The 19,003-nt window shown below is 31.0% G+C and overlaps 1 protein-coding gene across 1 annotated transcript in view; it reads left to right on the forward strand.

Annotated features, from left to right (window-relative positions):
- Positions 1-18,696, forward strand: part of LOC145848571 (dynein beta chain, ciliary-like) — a 52,957-nt gene extending 34,261 nt beyond the window's left edge. Inside the window, exons 64-89 of the mRNA XM_082953953.1 lie at positions 3,291-3,434; positions 3,625-3,747; positions 4,179-4,337; positions 4,560-4,675; positions 4,919-5,022; positions 5,084-5,172; positions 5,367-5,602; positions 6,036-6,158; positions 6,793-6,997; positions 7,649-7,793; positions 8,277-8,437; positions 9,150-9,320; positions 9,770-9,889; positions 10,203-10,396; positions 11,085-11,200; positions 11,514-11,728; positions 12,120-12,296; positions 13,329-13,520; positions 13,873-14,053; positions 14,400-14,581; positions 14,762-14,916; positions 15,158-15,307; positions 17,035-17,158; positions 17,499-17,628; positions 17,906-17,991; positions 18,352-18,696. Of these exons, the coding sequence (XP_082810079.1) occupies positions 3,291-3,434; positions 3,625-3,747; positions 4,179-4,337; positions 4,560-4,675; positions 4,919-5,022; positions 5,084-5,172; positions 5,367-5,602; positions 6,036-6,158; positions 6,793-6,997; positions 7,649-7,793; positions 8,277-8,437; positions 9,150-9,320; positions 9,770-9,889; positions 10,203-10,396; positions 11,085-11,200; positions 11,514-11,728; positions 12,120-12,296; positions 13,329-13,520; positions 13,873-14,053; positions 14,400-14,581; positions 14,762-14,916; positions 15,158-15,307; positions 17,035-17,158; positions 17,499-17,628; positions 17,906-17,991; positions 18,352-18,513 (3,960 nt within the window). The 3' untranslated portion in view covers positions 18,514-18,696. The remainder of the gene's footprint in view (positions 1-3,290; positions 3,435-3,624; positions 3,748-4,178; positions 4,338-4,559; positions 4,676-4,918; positions 5,023-5,083; positions 5,173-5,366; positions 5,603-6,035; positions 6,159-6,792; positions 6,998-7,648; positions 7,794-8,276; positions 8,438-9,149; positions 9,321-9,769; positions 9,890-10,202; positions 10,397-11,084; positions 11,201-11,513; positions 11,729-12,119; positions 12,297-13,328; positions 13,521-13,872; positions 14,054-14,399; positions 14,582-14,761; positions 14,917-15,157; positions 15,308-17,034; positions 17,159-17,498; positions 17,629-17,905; positions 17,992-18,351) is intronic.
- Positions 18,697-19,003: the final 307 nt, after the last annotated feature.

Here is a 19,003-nt window from a genome sequence, read left to right on the forward strand (position 1 = left end):
TTTTAAGTCTCTGTATAACATTTAAAAATAATTAGAAGAAATTACTGCTTTAGTTTAAAAATGTGAAAAAGACAGATTAGCATTCTAACAGGATACTTTTCCGAGTTTCATAAAATTTTCTTTTTTACAACAGCAAGTAATTATCTGAAAAAATAGTGTAAAGAGTGATTGAATTTAATAAAATAGTTATATAATACCTATTTATTAAATAAACTAAATGCAAATGTTTTCTATTTTGTACAAAAGTAATTCACAGTAATTAACTAAAGTGTCATTTCTTTATAGCTTAGATATTCTTTTTCAATATTTTTTATACCTAAGTTTCCTTTATAGATTTTTTTTTGTAAATGTTATATTTTAGTGTAAAAACATTTAACATAACATAGTAATAAGAAATAAGGTTTATTTGATTTTTGTTTTGACACATTTTAATTTTTTAAAAGTTTTCTCTGCACTTTGAATTAATTTCTATGCACACCAACTTAAAAAGATGCTCATACTTTAAACCACTTTTTATTTAATACTTTAGTTAGTTAAAGTTTAGTTTATGCTTAGTTTTCTAACATTGTTGTTTCTACATGTAATATCTAAATTATACACACACGTTTAAAACAATATGACATGAATTAATATAGTTTTTGTTAGGTACACATTTTAATTTTTCAAACATTTTTTTGTCAAACTTTTTATGCCTTGTATATCAATACACACAATTGCTGTTTTTTTGAGCTACCTATTTAATATAAACTAGATTTAGGGATGGTAAGTTTATTAAGTTTGTACATTGTTAATCAAAATAGTTCAAATTCAAGCAAATAAACAACTAAACATTGTCACACACTCAGACTATCACTATTTGAAGACTTTAAATCTTGAGCCAACTAAGTCATTTTTTAAGTTTTTGGCTAGAATTGCTTTTTGTATACAAAAATATCAGGATGTTTTTGTTGACTCAGGCTGACTTTTTTGCTTGAAAGAGTGGCAAATTAAACTTATGATGTATGTTTTGCTCAATCCACAATGTTAGTTTGAGCTATAATATATGTTAAATTTTAAGTCTTGCAGCTAATATAATTTAAAATGCTATTTATATTTTTGTGTACATTTAAGTGTGAACAATCAGTGTTGCCAAAAAACTTGAATCCCGGAAAAGCTTTGAATTTGAAAACTTGTGCTTAAAAGTTCTGGAAAAAAACTTGAAATTGAGAATTTTTGAAAAAACCTGTAAAGTAATAAAATTTCGATTTGACACAAAAAACTTACCAAATAAATATTTTTCATTAGAAAATATATTGAAGTAGCTGAACAGTATTTTTTAATATCGATATATTTGTTAAGTCATTTTTATCAACTTAAATTAAACTTTCTACTAACAATAAAAGAAGGAATTGTACTTTCAAAAACTTTGTTTTGGTGCTTTCAACCTTTACTTGTAAAATTTCACCGATTGTTGTGCTTCGCTTTGAAACTAAACCAAGAAATTCTATTAAAATGTCAAAGTTAGTAAAAACATCTCTAATAAAAATTCTCATATGAACAATAGTTTTTTTGTCAGTGCTCTCATATTAACAGATTGATTAAAGTCCTAATTTGATTTATGCGACTATAACCTTAATGCATTTCCTAAACACGACGTCTAGTTGTCATTGAAGAAATAAACAAAAGCTTTTCATTACCGCCAACATAAATTCTTTAGAAAAGTCTTCAATTATAAACGGTATCTCATTTTAATTAATAAATTTTGCTACTTTATAATTTGCCTTAACAATTTTTTCTTATCATTCTGTAGTTACTGAAGATAATCATGTGCTTTATGGAAAAACTGACTTTGGTCATTTGTTTTTTATCGTTTCTCGCAATAACTCCTAACTAACGTATTTTTTATTCTTGTAGCTCATCTTATATTTTTCAATTACTATTTTTAAATACAATATTCTTATTTCAGATAAAGAATTGCTAAAATGCTTAATAAAAAATAAGTTTTTCTACTTCGCTAATGACTGAATAGAATTTTATACTTTTGTTAAATTTGTTTAAGAATCTTAATTGTCCATTCCAGCTGACTTATATTTTTTTGGCATGTAATTTATTTACTGTTAATAAGTTTCGTTATTTCTTTATGTTGTGAACTTTATTTTAACTGGGTTGCTACACAAACAGGCTATTTTAAAAGCTTGAAAACTCAGGTGTGTGTGAAACTTTTATTTAAATCACTTTAAAGAAATCTTTCAATTCTCAGAATAGTTTTTATGGCTGTAGTGTAGTTTACTGATTGTAATTTTTTCTTTTTTTCTTACATTTTGTCTACTTTTTGATAATGATGATATTTTAACTAGGTATTTAAGCTGGATTAACAACTATTTAATAGCTTTTTTAACTTTTAATAAACTCAGGCTGGTTTGATACAACTCAGACATTTTTGCTTTTTTAAGGGGCAACCATGTAAAATACTAATTACTAATAAGATATTTTATTAAAGTTTTCGAAAATTAATTATGTTAAAGAATTTGTTTTAGATTTTTGGAATACAAACTTGTAATAATTTTATTAAGTTAACTAATTAATGAATTTTCTAATGAGTGTAAATTATTTAACACGCAAAAACTTTTTTTGAAGTAAATATTCTTAGAAATATGAAAAAAGGGTTGATATAATAACAAGTGTATTAAAATAACCCATAAATTGTCTTTCAAGTTAGGTTTTTATAGAGAGTTAGGTTGTAAGTAAAATTACAAAAGTATTTTAGTTTAACTTATTAAGTGCTTATGAAAGTACATAGTTTATTAACACTTAAGTATAACAGTCAATGTAAATTCTATTCTAATAAATATTAATAAAATAGGCATTCTATGTATAGCTAAAAGTCATTAAAAAAATATGGTGAATAAAAGTAAAACCTTTCTTTAGTGTGACTAAAACTAAAACCAAATTATTATTCAAATGTCACTAAAACTAAAACTGCGGCCCGCGAAGACTTTGGAAACTTGAAATTTGGCCCGCGACCACCAACTGCCTGCCGACCCCTGGTATATGCCCTAGTTGCTTAAACCTCTTTTAAAAATAGTTAGCTAAAACTATTTTGTTTAGTTGCAATTTATCAGTTTGAGTATTTAAAAAACTCAATTTGAAACAAATTTTGTAACATCTTAAAAACAAAAAGACGTTTTAAGGAACCATTAAGCCGTGCTTTTTAAATTTCCAGCTAAAAAATAAAGATTAAAAAAAATCATTATAAAAACTAATTATATTATTGTTAATTGTATTAAAGTGAATTTTGAATTTATCAACAGAACAACTTGACGGAGTTGAAGTCTTTCGGTGCGCCCCCGCCCGCCGTGGTCAACGTCATCGCCGCCGTCATGGTTCTCATGGCTCCCAACGGGAAAGTCCCTAAAGACAGGAGCTGGAAGGCGGGAAAAATCATGATGGGAAAAGTTTGTTCAATTTTTTGTTGTTTTTTTTTAAATTTTTTTAATTAGTTTCTTAAGTTTGTTTTAATTTTTTCTTTTTTTTTTCTTTACTTAGCACAAAATTAAAAAAAAAAAATTAATTATTAATTTTTTTTGTTAATGGATTTAAGTAAATGTTTTGTTGTTTTTTGATAAAAATGTGAAAAATACTTAGGTGGATCAATTTTTGGACGCTTTGATAAACTACGACAAGGAGAATATTCATGAAAATTGTTTGAAGGCCATCAAACCTTACTTGGACAGTCCTGACTTCGACCCAGAGTTTGTCCGTGGAAAGGTATGTCTTCATTTTGTTTGTCAATGTTTGAATGTTGATACTTATTTATTTCTAACTCAAACTTTACAATTTAAATTTTATTTTATTCCAAAACTTGCTTAACTAACGCATACAATTTAATATTTTGTTTTTCTTAAAACCAGTGATATACCGGACTTACTATCCGGGTCCGGATCCGGCCGGATATTGTCATTTTTGTCTGATATCCGGTTCCGGCCGGATTCTAATTTGAAAAAAAAAGTCCGGATACGGTTCCGGCCGGATTCTAATTTGCAAAAAAAAAGTCCGGATTCGGGTCTGGCCGGATCTTAATTTGAAAAAAAGTCCGGATCCGGGTCCGGTACATCACTACTTAAAACTAAATCGAGTTATTTATTAAGCCAAGTATGATATACTATTCTAAATTTAATCCATTTGTATTTTTTTCACAGTCGTTCGCAGCGTCAGGTTTGTGCGCATGGGCGGTGAACATCGTCAGGTTTTACCAAATTTTCTGCGAGGTCGAGCCGAAGAGACAGGCGCTGAAGAAGGCCAACGACGAACTGCAGGCCGCAAGAAGCAAACTCGCTCAAATCAAGTCGAAAATTACCGTGAGTTCTAATTTTCTATTTTGCCTGTTTTATAATAAAACTAATTTAAAATTTTATATTTAAAGAATTTTGTTATAAAACAAAGTATTAGAAATCTTCAGTTTTAATTAAATTCTCGTTAAAATCAAAATCGATTTTTCTTTAACTATTAAAATCACTTGATTAATATTATGACATATACAGTGTTGCTGCCAACAAGTATAAAGTTTTTAATTTTATCAGGCATTGAACAACAACTTGGCGGAACTGACGGCTCAGTTCGAAGAAGCGACTGCCGCCAAGCTGAAATGCCAGCAGGAAGCAGAAGCCACTGAGAGCACCATCTCGCTTGCTAACAGGTTGATAATTAATTTGACAGTTGAAAGTTAAATTAAAGTAATAAATAGTATAAAATTATAAAGTTACTAGAAATATTTTTTTAACTAAATTTTTAACGTGAAGTTTTTTCCAGTAAACATAGTTGATTAATTTAATTTCCACACATGGTTTGTCTTTTTGAATTTAAGTTTTATAAAATTTGTTGTTTAAATTTCTAGTTTAAAAGCTTAATGTTTAATCTTTCAAACAACACTTCAATCCAGACTCGTCGGCGGCTTGCAAAGCGAAAACGTGCGTTGGGCCGAATCGGTGCAAAACTTCAAAGTTCAGGAAACCATGATGACTGGAGACGTGCTCATCATCACCGGTTTGTAAAATATCGTGATATTTACAAGTTAGAATAGAAAACTGAATATTTTTTTTTTCAGCAATCGTCTCTTACGTGGGCTACTTTACCAAGCCATACAGGCAGCGTTTGTTGAACGAACAGTGGCTCCCTTTCCTCAAGCAACTCAAAGTAAGTTTTCTCACGTAAAGTTGACGTTTTGATAAGCTTGTAAAAAAACTTAAAACTTCTTTAAGTTCATTAAAGATAAACAAAAACTTGTTTCGGGTAGCCGTAATACTTGATATATTTAAACAACTCTTGCTGATAAACTTCTGTTTTTATTTACACAAATCGCCCAAAAATTCCCTTTTATTTTATTCCAGGTTCCAATCCCCATCACGGAGGACCTGGACTTTATGAGCCTGCTCACCGACGAGGCCGTCATAGCCAATTGGAACAACGAGGGGTTGCCTAGCGACCGCATGTCCACGGAGAACGCCACCATACTGTCCAACTGCCAGCGGTGGCCGCTGATGGTGGACCCCCAGCTGCAGGGCATCAAGTGGATCAAGAACAAGTACGGCGACGACCTCAAGGTCATCAGGATCGGAAACAAGGGGTTTGTTGATTAATCATGAAAATAATTGATGTTAATACAAAAATTGTAAAAATGATAATTCAATAATTTTTAATTGCAAGTTTCTTATTTTTTATTGTTTTTTTTTAATTTGAAAACTCTTTCAGTATAAAGGAGGTATGTTACCAAGTACAGAATATAGGGGTTTGTTGTTTTGTTAAGCTGTTGGATAAAAAATTAGACTAAATCTAGTATTATGTTTTTTGATAATTTTTATATATGCTCTTTTTTTTTGTAGTTTTAGAAACGTTGCAGTTTAAAGAAGGTCTGTTATCAAGCGTAGACTGTTTTGATAAAGTGAAAAATTTCCCAAATACTTATACAACTGAAACAACTTTATTTTTAATACACTTAATTCTAAACAAATTTAAACATCACTCATATTACATCATTTACATAAACAATCATCAAACAGATACTTGGATGTTATAGAAAACGCATTATCTTCCGGTGACACCGTTCTGATTGAAAACATCGAGGAATCCCTGGATCCCGTGCTTGGCTCTCTGCTGGGAAGAGAAACAATTAAAAAAGGAAGGTTGGTAAAAAAATTAATTGTTTAATAAAACATCACTTAATCATTTAAATTTGATTGGTTTTAATACTTTTACTTACTTGTTACCGTTTTTTAAATCGTTACTCGGGTACCTTAGAAAAATTTTTGTAGTATTTTTAATCATTCACAACTTGCAACGAAAGCTCTACGATTAAAAAAAGTATGTTTTATGCATTTCAATATAAAAAATACACTATGTTTTTGTCCTTTTTTATCTACGATTTTGAAATCTAAATATACTTTATACAATTTAAATAAAATCAAGGTGCATCAAGATAGGTTTTATAATTCAAGTACAGATAAGATAAGATTTATTTTTTTGTTTTTTTTTAAGTTTAGAAAACTTTAATTTCATTGTAGTTTATTTTAATCTTTTACACCTTACACAGATGATCCGCACTTTTGAAATCAATGTTTTTTATACAATACAAAAACACAGGTACATCAAGAAAGGGGACAAGGAGTGCTAACATACTGTTATTAAATTACTTGTTTATTGCAGCGCTTTTTAATCTTTTGCACCCCTTACAGCAAATGAGCCACAATTTTAAAATCAACATATTTTATACAAACACAATTGAAAACAAAATATTTTTACACAATTCAAAACCAACAGGTACATCAAGATAGGGGACAAGGAGTGCGAGTACCACCCCTCCTTCAAGCTCATCCTGCACACGAAATTAGCCAACCCGCACTACCAGCCCGAGACGCAGGCCCAGTGCACGTTGATCAACTTCACGGTGACCAGGGACGGGTTGGAGGACCAGCTGCTGGCCGACGTGGTGGGCATGGAGAGACCCGATCTCGAGGAACTCAAGGTTTGTGATAAATAAACTAATAAATAAACAAAACTAATAAATAAATGTTTTTGTATATTATTGTTATTATTATTATTATTAAATAAATATTCGAAGAACTCAAGGTTTTTGATTTTATTAGTTGGTTGAAAATATATTAAGTTTTACTTATAACAAATAAAAGATATTGTTTTTGTTTGGTTGTTTAACGTAAAGTAAAAAAATCTTATTTTTGCCCATTGTATAATTACTTAATGAAAAATGCAAAATTATTGTTAAGTCTTTTTAAAACTAATTCGTATTAAATGTTGTTATGCGAAAACCATAAGTATTAAAAGAAAAAATTGAAAAACTCAATGTTTGATAAAATTATTATAGTTTTTCAATTAATTAATTAGATAAAGTGTAAAGAACTTATTTTTACCTTACTAGTAGTGTAGTTACCTTAAGAAAAGGTTTGATTAGTTTTATTAGTTGGTTGAAAATTATATTAAGTTTAACTTATAAAGTCTACTTACTTTATATGAAGTTTTCAACAGTTTTGAATTTTAAAATACGTTTTAAAAACAACTTGTATGCGGTGATGTTATTTTAAAGGCATATATTTTGAAAGGTAGGAAATTAGCCTATTGAAAAGTTATAATATTGAAACACGCAACATTTTAATTCCAGGCCAACCTGACGAAGCAGCAGAACGATTTCAAGATAACGCTGAAGGAGCTGGAAGACAATTTGCTGGCGAGGTTGTCGGCTGCCAGCGGTGACTTCCTCAGCGACACCGCGCTCGTTGAAAATCTCGAAAACACCAAGAAAACCGGTTTGCATAGTTTCAAAGTTTTTTTAAAATAATATTTAGTTAACTGTGCGTACATTTTATTTTCTATAAGTTTTTTAATTAAATTTTCAGTTGAAAAATCATTTTGTTATAAAATTAATGATATGTGCATTTCAACAATTTATTAATTGAAGAGTTTTTATGCGTATAGTTATTGATGTTATGTATTCTACTTTTTTGTTTATATACTAAACCCATTAAAGCTTTACTTTCGTTCAAGTGAGGAAATTTAAAATTTTTACTTTTAAAAAGTACATGGTTTAGATTTTGTCAAACTGCTATTTAATCATTTCTTCTAATAAAGTAATTGAAAACTCCAATTGTTTATACAATTTCATGTAAACAACTTTTTTAAATGTTAGTTACATGTACAATGCTTAAACTTCTTCTGAGATCAACACGTTTACAATTTAAACTCCCCTAAAAGTACCCGCTTTCGTTTAATTTGAGAAATCAATATTACAGCCGCGGAGGTCGAGGAAAAAGTGAAGGAGGCGAAGGTGACGGAGGAGCAGATAAACATCGCGAGGGAGGAGTACAGAGGGGCGGCAAGCAGAGCCTCACTGCTGTACTTCATACTGAACGACCTCAACAAGATACACCCCATGTACCAGTTCTCATTGAAGGTTTGAATTTTTATATAATTACAAAATACACCCATGTACCAGTTCTCATTGAAGGTTTGAATTTTTATATAATAACAAAATACACCCCATGTACCAGTTCTCATTGAAGGTTTGAATTTTTATATAATAACAAATTCAACACATGTACCAGTTCTCACTGAAGGTTTTTTGAGTGATATATGTTTGATTTTTAATTTAATAAAATGAGAACAAAATACATACCTTGTACAGTTCTCATTTAAGTTTAGTAGTATTTGTTTGAATTTTTTAATACTATAAGCACTAAATAAATGTACTTCATTCACACTGAACGACTTCCATAAAATAAATTATATGTACAAATTTTCATTGAAGATAGGTATTATGTGTTTGATTTTACAACAACACAAAATACATCTCATGTACCAGTTCTCATTGAAGGTGCTAGTATAATTTTTGCTGTTTGTTAAACATCTAATTGTTTGATGCTTATGAAGCATCAACAGAAATAGAATAAGAAATATATATTTTGTTTTAATAGTAAGTCAATTCTTGAGGGGATTACATAGCTGAATAACATTACTACCTCGATTAATGGAATTTTTTTAAATAGTTTTCTTTTAGTTTAAGTAAGCCATAAAAATTTGCAACGATTGTTTATTATCGATTTTGGATAAGTAATTTATTATTTAGATTAAATTTTAAATTAAACAATCTCACCACTTTCAAACAGTCGTTCAAGATCGTGTTCGAGCAGGCGGTGCAGAAGGCGGTGCAAGACGAGCAGCTGAAAGTGCGGGTGAGCAACATAACCAGCAGCATCACGTTCAGCGCGTTCCTCTACACCTCACGCGGTTTGTTCGAGCAGCACAAGATCATATTCACCGCCCAAGTCGCTTTCCAGGTTCGTGTTTGTTATTATTTATTTGAATAAATAGTGAGTATTTTGTTATTAAAATAATGTTATTCAGAGGAACAAAAATTCTTGTTTTAATTATGAGTATAAATAATAAAAATATCATATTTAGCGCCCAAGTCGCTTTCCACGTTTGATTTCGCGTTGATTTAAATTAACAGTTCAGTTCTTTATTGAAATTCTTTATTTCATTACTTTATTTCTCGGTTATTTTGTAAATTTTAATATCTGCGCACAGTATATTACGATTTTATAGGTTTGTTTTTATTTAAAAGTTTGGTTTTTTATTGACATAACTAACAGAAATATATAAATATTATAATTAAATAAATAAGTGTTTAAATTTTTAATATTTTACGCTTACTTTTTTCAACAATAACCAATACTTTAATTCCTATGTATGTAATGTATGTTTGATTGAAAATATTTTAACAAAGGTGTTGCTGATGCAAAAAGCGATCAACGCGAAGGAGTTGGAATTTCTGCTGAGATTTCCCACTCAATCGGCCACCAGTCCCGTCGATTTCCTCAGCAACAATTCGTGGGGAACTATCAAGGTGAGCTTATTGAGGCTGTATGGCGTTAATATAAAAACAACTAGTCTATGATATAAAACTTTAATGTCTTTTTTGTTGGGGTTCATAAAATAACTGTTGCTTAAAACACATGCGTTTGTGTTTGAAATGTGTATTAGTTGTACAAGCATAAGATATGTATGAAAAATTAAACGTAAAAGTAAACTTATATGTTTATATTTTACAAGCGGAATACTTTGTTTCTTACTTGTTCCCTTTTATTTTTCACAAGTTTCACAAACAAAACTCAACACGACTTTGTAGTTCTGAAACGCAAACCAAATATAATCTTCAGTTGCTGGCGGACATGGACGAGTTCCGGGGGCTGGACAAGGACATCGAGGGGTCGGCGAAGCGGTGGAAGAAGCTGGTGGAGAGCGAGGCGCCGGAGAAGGAGAAGCTCCCCCAGGAGTGGAAGAACAAGAACAGCATCCAGAAGCTGTGCATTATGAGGGCGCTCCGGCCCGACAGGATGACCTACGCAGTCAGGTGAGAGGAGAAAATACATTAAATAGTTATTTTCATTTGCTGGTTTTAAAAAATAGGTTCTTTAAATTATGAACATTAAACAATTGCAACTAAGTATTTTTTGATTTATATATACTGACCCGACAGGATGACCTACGCAGTGAGGTGAGAGGAGAAAATACTTTTAATAGTTATTTTCATTTACTTTAAAAAAAATAGGTTCTTTAACTATGAACATTAAATAACTGCAATTAAGTATTTTTTGATTTATATATACTGACGCGACAAGATGACCTACGCCGTCAGGTGAGAAAATATATTTAAAAAAATATATTTTGTTTAAAGTTTTAGATTGCTTGTCAAAAACGACTTGATAAGTTTTAGGTTGAAGTTTACTTAAAACAAACTTAACGTCAGAATGATTTACGATCTCAGGTGACTAAGTGTATATAAACTATCAAAATTATAATATTTGATTTAGTATTTAAAAGCTAGTTGACCGATTTGTTTTTATGATGTTATGATATTTTTACAATAATGAACGACCTATGCCGTCGAGTGAAACAAAAAAAAATATTTTTTTTTAACTAGTTAGAATAAAAACAATTCGTTTTGGTGAAATAAATTTTCAACAAAACAAGATTAGAAATAGTTGTGTGTTATATGCACTAAAAAATATTTTTTAATGTTATACTTTATATTTTTTCAGGGATTTTGTTGATCAGAACCTTGGTAACGAGTATGTTGAAACAAGGGGAATACCCTTTGAAAAATCCTTCGAAGAAACCGGGCCTCAGACCCCAACCTTCTTCATATTGTCACCCGGTTCGTTGTTTGTTTTAAATTTAAATTTTCAAGTTTTTTAGAATAAAACTATTGCTTCTTCTTTCAATAATTCCTTAAAGTTATGAAGACAGTCAGTTAAAATTTTTGTTACGCTTACAGATCGCGTAACAAAAATACTTTTCAACAATACAATTCATAATACTTGAAGATATAAAACTAATTTGTTAAACACCCGCTTTTCACTGAAAATTTGATCAGTTCTCCAAATAAAATTTTACTCAACAGGTGCACTTAAACAACTGAAAAAAAAAATGTATAAAATATCTATATTTCACCACAAATTTACTCACAGGAGTGGACCCGCTGACGGACGTGGAGAAGTTGGGCAAGAAGCTCGGCTTCAGCATGGACAACAAGAACTTCCACAACGTGTCCCTCGGTCAGGGACAGGAGGTGGTGGCCGAGAGCGCGCTGGACGTCGCCGCCGAGAAGGGACACTGGGTCATACTGCAGAACATCCACTTGGTGGCCAAGTGGCTCATGACCCTCCAGAACAAAATTGAAAAGGTTTACTTGATGGAATTTTACCTTGAATACTTTAGTTGCTTTCTTTTCGGTTGACTGTAGCAGACAGTGAAATAGTTAAAATTAAGTTGAGAAAAAATAATACCTATTTTTCTGTTAAATTTATTTTAGAAAGTGTTTAGATAATACTAATATAATTACTTTAAAAAATAATAATTAAGAGTATTTTTCAAAAACGCTTTGTTGTTACTGAACTTTAACGGAAACCTATTTATTCGTTTTTGTTAACAATAGAAATATTTAACATATACAACACTAAGTATACTAAAATTAAAATATGTTTACTTCAACCTACAGCAGTGGTAGTTTGATTTTAAAAGTAATTAAACAACCAATAAAAACACTAAGTTTCTTAGTGCAAGTTTTTCCACAGCACAGTGACGGCGAGGCTCACAAGGACTTCAGGATATTCATGAGCGCGGAACCGGCGGGGTCCCCGGAGTACCACATAATTCCGCAGGGGATCCTGGAAAACTCGATCAAGATCACCAACGAGCCTCCCACCGGGATGCACTCCAACATCCACAAGGCTCTCGATAACTTCAATCAGGTAAAGTTTTAGTAAAAGTTTTTAATTTTAATTCTTTTATTTTATTTTTTTTTTTAGTTTTCTTTAAATTAGCTTATTGAAGCGGTAAAACCATAGGAAAGAGCAGAAACAGTAGATCTAAACAAAAATTACTTTGTAATTATTTAATATCATTATTCGTTCTTTATCAATAAAAAACTTTGCTTTGTTACCAAACGCAAAACAAAACTTATTTCAACACAAATTATTCAACAGGATACTTTGGAAATGCGTTTACTAATTACTTTTGAATTTTGTCTAAAACTAATTAAAGCTCTAAAACTAATACTAAAAAAGAGTAGAAAGTTGTACCGAAATAAACAGTATATTTAGAAAAAAAATTTCATTGCATAATTTAACTTGTGACGATCGCTCGACTCCTCGGTACTTTCCCTAGACGGAGCCGGCGGTCGAGACTTCTCTGTTTCGCTAACAACGGGATCAGGCGCGTTGGCTGACTCAGAGCGAGTTGTCATTTTGGCCAATTTCTTGGCAACTTGTTTTGAATTCATGTCGCGCTACTTATCGATTGATATACCGCGAATGAATGGTCAAGTAGTATAAACTAAAACAACAAAAATGTATAAACACAATTATTTATTAAAAGAACTCACAACGTAAAATATAACACACAAGTAATCTTTATAATCGTAAGTAAATGAACACAAGTATAATATTAGACTAAAACTAGCAAAAAGTAAAACACTGACTTTTGTCTATATCGTCTATGCGATCAAGAAGCGCATGCGATAAAAAGCGCATGCGATACAAAAGCGACGTAATCGTTCATGCGTAGTATATATAGTGCTTTAACAATCCCTTTTTCCTAATTCTCTCAATTTATAACAGAGCATGTCTGTTAGACTGCTACAAACTAACTAATGTAGATCTGAGTTCTAAAATGACAATACCATGCATTTTTTAGTTTTAAGTTGTTGTTAGTTTACCTATTAGCAACTTTAGCTCAATTGGTATAAAAAATGCAATTTTTTTAACTACTAAAATGTTCAACAGGACACTTTGGAAATGTGCGCCAGAGAGCAGGAGTTCAAAGCAATTTTGTTCGCGCTGTGCTACTTCCACGCGGTGGTGTGCGAGAGAAGAAAGTTCGGTCCTCAGGGATGGAACAGGGTCTACCCGTACAACACCGGCGATCTGACCATCTCCGTCAACGTCCTGTACAACTACCTGGAAGCCAACAACAAGGTGATTTATAAATAAAATAGATGAAAAGCTTGTAAGACTGCGAAAGCGATACAAGTTGAATAAAAAATGAATGAGTTTTGTTTTAATTGCAAAAATTAAATGCAAGTGTACAAATTTTGTAGTTGTATTATGTGTTATGTTAAACAGTTAAAAGCAATCTATTTTTTTTAATGCTTTGTAAAAGATTGCAACGTTTGAATAATATACTAAAATACACTTGACACTAAGATTAAGTAAATTTAGTTCTAAAGTAAGTTTATAATGTTTTATGTTCTAATGATAATAAGTACAAAATATGCATTTACCACTAAGGGATACTTTACAAACAAATTTGATGCATATTGAACACAAGGTACCATGGGACGATCTTCGGTACTTGTTCGGTGAGATCATGTACGGGGGACACATCACGGACGATTGGGATAGGAGGTTGTGCAGGACCTACCTGCAGGAGTTCATGAACCAGGAGATGTTCGATACCACCATCTACCTGGCACCGGGATTCCCCGTACCCCCATCATTGGATTACAACGGTACGTTTGATGTTTTATTTTTTATGTTAAGATGTATATTGATTGGTATTTCTAGATGCATTATTCTTGTAAAATACGAGTTCTTTTGTGTAAAACTTAGTAGATGGCATTAGTTTTTTTTAATGAAATAAGTTTATCCGTTAAGTTGGTTTTGGAATAAAGCAGTTATCAATTTATGCTTTTTAGAAATACAAGTAATCATAATTGTAAACAGTTTGCTTAACATTGGCAAACCTACGACCCGTAAAACTTCAAACATTCTTAAAAATATTTATTCTATTCTAAAACTAGTTTGATGACTTATTTCTTTAAAAGTTTAATAAACTACAATAAAAACAAAACGCAGGGTACCACCAGTACATCGACGACGCCCTGCCTCCAGAGTCCCCGTATTTGTACGGGCTGCACCCCAACGCCGAGATAGACTTTCTCACTTCGACCTCGGACAACCTGTTCCGGACCATATTGGACCTCACCCCCAGGGACTCCGGGACGAGCGGCGATTCCGGAGACACCAGGGAGGAAAAAGTTGGTTCTTTGATAAAATAAAAATGTTGCGGGTTTTAAGTAGTTTGGTGTACAGCTAGTCAATTTTTATTTTAGTTAAAGAACTTTATTCAACACCATCTCTGAAAAACGTCACATTCGATGTTAACATGTTTAAACAACATTTAGCCAAATGTCTACTTAGTATAAATTAATTAACAGATAAAGTCGATATTAGACGAGATACTAGACAAACTGCCGGACCTGTTCAACATGTTCGAGCTGCAAGCGAAAGTTGATCCGAGCGAGAGAACTCCTTACATGGTGGTGGCGTACCAGGAATGCGAGAGAATGAACGTGCTCATTGGCGAGATAAGGTTTGAAAGATGTTTTATAGATTTCATGCAAAGTTTTTATTTTGTTTGATAATTAAATATTCGCACTGAATAAAATACTATTCTTAACTTTTTGTGAAAATATTTACATCATTATTTTAAAATTAACAACTTTTTGACAGTATATCAATTTAGAAACTTATAAGCTTTAACCAAGTGTAATAGTTATTCTTTTCTTTGATTTTTAATCGATATATTTATTTGGTAATTTTATCTCACAAAGGTCCACACTGAAGTCGCTGGATCTTGGTCTGAAGGGAGAACTGACGATAACTCCGCAGATGGAGGCGCTGGGGAATTCCCTATTTCTAAACACGATTCCGGAAAGCTGGGCAGCCAAGGCGTACCCCTCCATGGCCGGATTGAGCTCATGGTTTGTTTGTTGAACAAATTTTTGGTTTTAATAAACTAGTGACAAGTGTGTTTGTATGTTATTTTTTTTTTAACTAAATCAGGGTTGCCACTCGGTCAGGAAAAGTCAGGAAATCAGGAAAAGTCAGGAAAAATTTTAAAAAATGACAAAAGTCAGGAAAAGTCAGGAAAAAATTGGGGGTTTTGAAAAAAAGTCAGGAAAAGTCAGGAAATTTGATAAAATTAAAAAAAAAATTCAGGTTTTATCAGATTAAATTTACAAAATTCCTTGTTTTCCAAAGCCTTCAAATGGTAAAAATTAATTAAAGGTCCTTTAAAGTCAGAAAAAAATTCCAAAATTTTCCTAGAAATTTACAAAAATGTTTAATTTTATTTCCAATGCCTTCATCTGGTATAAATTAGTAAAATATCCTTTATAAAACTGCAAAAATTTTCTATTAACATATTGAACAAGTACCCTACTTGAACAAGAAGGTTTTGTAAGCTTTTTAGTATTGATGATCTGTAGCAAAGACACTTCCATAGTGAAACTGTGATATAGAAACAAAAGTTTATCTAGCATAATTTTAGAATCAAAGTGTTTTTTGTTTAAGTAAATAATTGAGTTCTTTATAACTAAGCAGTTAGTTTAGTATTTTATGTAACAAGTTAATGTGTACACTGAACCGGAATGCAGACCTAATGAAGGAAACCATATCTTCATTAGATGAAGAGGTTGAAGTGCTAATAAAAAAACGAAGAAAATAAATTTTAGTACATACATAAAAAGAAACAGTATTTGATTAAGATCTTAATTGTTTTAATGTTTTAAATGTAAAAGTTCGTTATTGTTTTAAGGTTTGTGTTGTAATAGTTCGTTATTGATTTAAGGTTTTAATTGTAAAAGTTCCTTATATGTCGGTTGTTTTTTCTAGATACATTTATGCTAGGAAATGCTAAAAAAATGTGTCTTTTTTCAGACAGGCTGTGTTTATAAGGTAATAATACAAGTATTTTGCTGATAGAGCTGTTTATTACAAACATCAATCATACACAGATGGTTTAAGTGATGTACTGGAAGTTTGATGATAGAATTCAGCAAAAAACTGTTGTTTTTAACCTGTATTGAAATTAGATTGAAAGCTTTATATAGTTTTAAGTGTTAGGTTATGTATTTTAGAATAAGTTTAGTTTAAGAGTTTGATGTAGAAAAGTCAGGAAAATTTTTGTAAAAAGTCAGGAAAAGTCAGGAAATTTTTCTCAGCTTGAACAGTGGCAACCATGCTAAATATTTTACTTAGTAGAACTACGTTTTTAATGTATTTGAGTAAAATTTGTTTTATTAAATATTCTTTTTCTTTTGTAATACTATAATATTGTTGGTTTTAATAAACTAGTGACAAGTGTGTTTGTATGTTTGTTTTTTTTAACTAAATATTTTACTTAGTAGAACTACGTTTTTAATGTATTTGAGTGAAATTCGTTTAATTAATAACTCTTTTTCTTTTGTAATATTATACAAAATACTAAAAAAGGTATTTTATCAATGTGCTAAGTAGTGCCATAGTATATTTTAAAAGATTCTTAACAATAGTACAAAATTGCTTAACATTTTAAAACAACAGTACAGTTAATAAAATAAATATGTCATTAACTCCGGTATGTTTAACTGCTAATTGTATAAAATGTGGCTTACTAACGTTAGATCTCACAAAATCTGGTAAAAATAAATGCGTATTACAAACACAGGTACGCTGACCTGCTGAGCAGAATACGGGAGCTGGAAACGTGGACGACAGATTTCCAGCTGCCCGCTGCTGTGTGGCTGGGAGGACTCTTCAATCCTCAGTCCTTCCTCACCGCTATCATGCAGGTTTGTTTTATGTATAATTTTCAAGTCATAGCTCTTCACTGCTTTTGTACAAAGTCATTGACATAACTGCAAAAACTTTTTTTTTTGAATATCATTCATTAATCATAATACTTACTTTACATTGGTTAAAACTTTGCAGTAATATTTTTTAGTTGTTTCCTAAAAGTAATTTAAACAAAAGCATATTTTTTCAAAATTTTCAATCCCTAAACAAGTAGGAACAATCTTTGGGAAAAATTATTTACTTTTTTTTTAAAGTTAACAACAAAAATGTTTAATTGTTGTGTTAGAAAAATAATCTCTTTATTTCCAAAAAATTAACAACAAACATTATTAACAGGCGATGGCTCGAAAGAACGAGTGGCCATTGGACAAGATGTGCCTGCAGTGTGACGTAACAAAGAAAACGAAGGAGGACTTCAGCAGTTCGCCGAGAGAGGGCGCCTACATTCACAGCTTGTACATGGAAGGTTTGTGTTTGCAAGTTTTTGTAAAATATAAAAAGTTTTTTGTTTTATTTTCATAAGCAAGCAGGTCTATCTGGCAGTTATTATCAAACGCATAATTTTTTTAAGTTCTTTCAGATGTGTCTCAAAAATGTTCGAAACTAGTTTAAGTAACATCTAATGTTTAACTTAATTCCTTCTAATTTTTCACACTCATCATCGTCAGTATACCATGAAATTATTTAAACTTTCAAGTTTTACAACAAACAAGTTTTAAATTAATATAAATATTTATTCACAGGAGCTAGGTGGGATCCTCAGGCGTCTGTGATATCTGAAGGAATCCTGAAAGAGCTCACTCCAAGCATGCCAGTTATTTTCATAAAGGTACATTTTATTATACTGGTGTAAGTAACAAAAATAATTATTTCGTGTTTTGTTAAGACTTTTTAAGTTACTATATATATTTTTTGTTTTAGCATGTTAAGGACGTTTTAAAAGTTCTTTAATGTTTCTATAAGGTTTTCATTTACTATAAGTATGATATACAAAATTAAACTTAAATCAATTCCAATCTAATTTTTGTTAATTAAAGTTTATGAATTTAAAGCTATCCGTTTTCTCAATAATTAAACTGTTACAACTGATTAATGCATTTAGAAAGTAGTGTTTTCAAATACAAAACATTAACAGACGATACCGAAAACGAAAAGTTATCAAATTATTTATATTTTATTTTAAAAACAGGCGATCCCGGTGGACAAGCAGGACACGAGGAGCGTGTACGCGTGCCCGGTGTACAAGACCAAGATGAGGGGACCCACATTCGTGTGGACCTTCAATTTGAAAACAAAACTCCCGCCGAACAAGTGGACGCTGGGCGGCGTGGCCATACTGCTCCAAGTTTGATTTCCCGCGCTTTTGTTGTTCACAGCTTCGAACTTGTTTCTTCGTTTTATATAGTGTGTATAGTGTAAATTACTACTGTGAATTGAAAAAAGTAACTGTAACATTTATTTTTATAAAAGCTGTGGCAATTTATCGCTTTCTAAATATTTATCTTCTTATCTTAACGCTTATTTTTAATCATCTAGCAACTGTGAAACAACATATTCAAGATCGCAAGTGCTTTAATCAATATAATTATGTAGTTTTTTTTAACTGTGTTTGTTATGTTCTTAATTGTAAATAAATCTCACCTTAAAATAATAATTGTCCTAAAATTATTGATTAAAAAATTCCATAACTACTATAAAAAGCAAAATTTATCTAATTGATAAATATATTTTCAATGTTTTATAAAACAAAGTATTTAGTTTGTTTAACTTTTTGATAATTCCAAAGTGTCTAGACTGTTTTATTAAAATTTTTGGTAAAGTACAAGCTAGGTAACAATTTA

Source organism: Thalia democratica, chromosome 1 (assembly GCF_965202585.1).
Source record: "Thalia democratica chromosome 1, ktThaDemo2.hap1.1, whole genome shotgun sequence".
In the NCBI taxonomy this organism is placed as follows: domain Eukaryota; kingdom Metazoa; phylum Chordata; class Thaliacea; order Salpida; family Salpidae; genus Thalia; species Thalia democratica.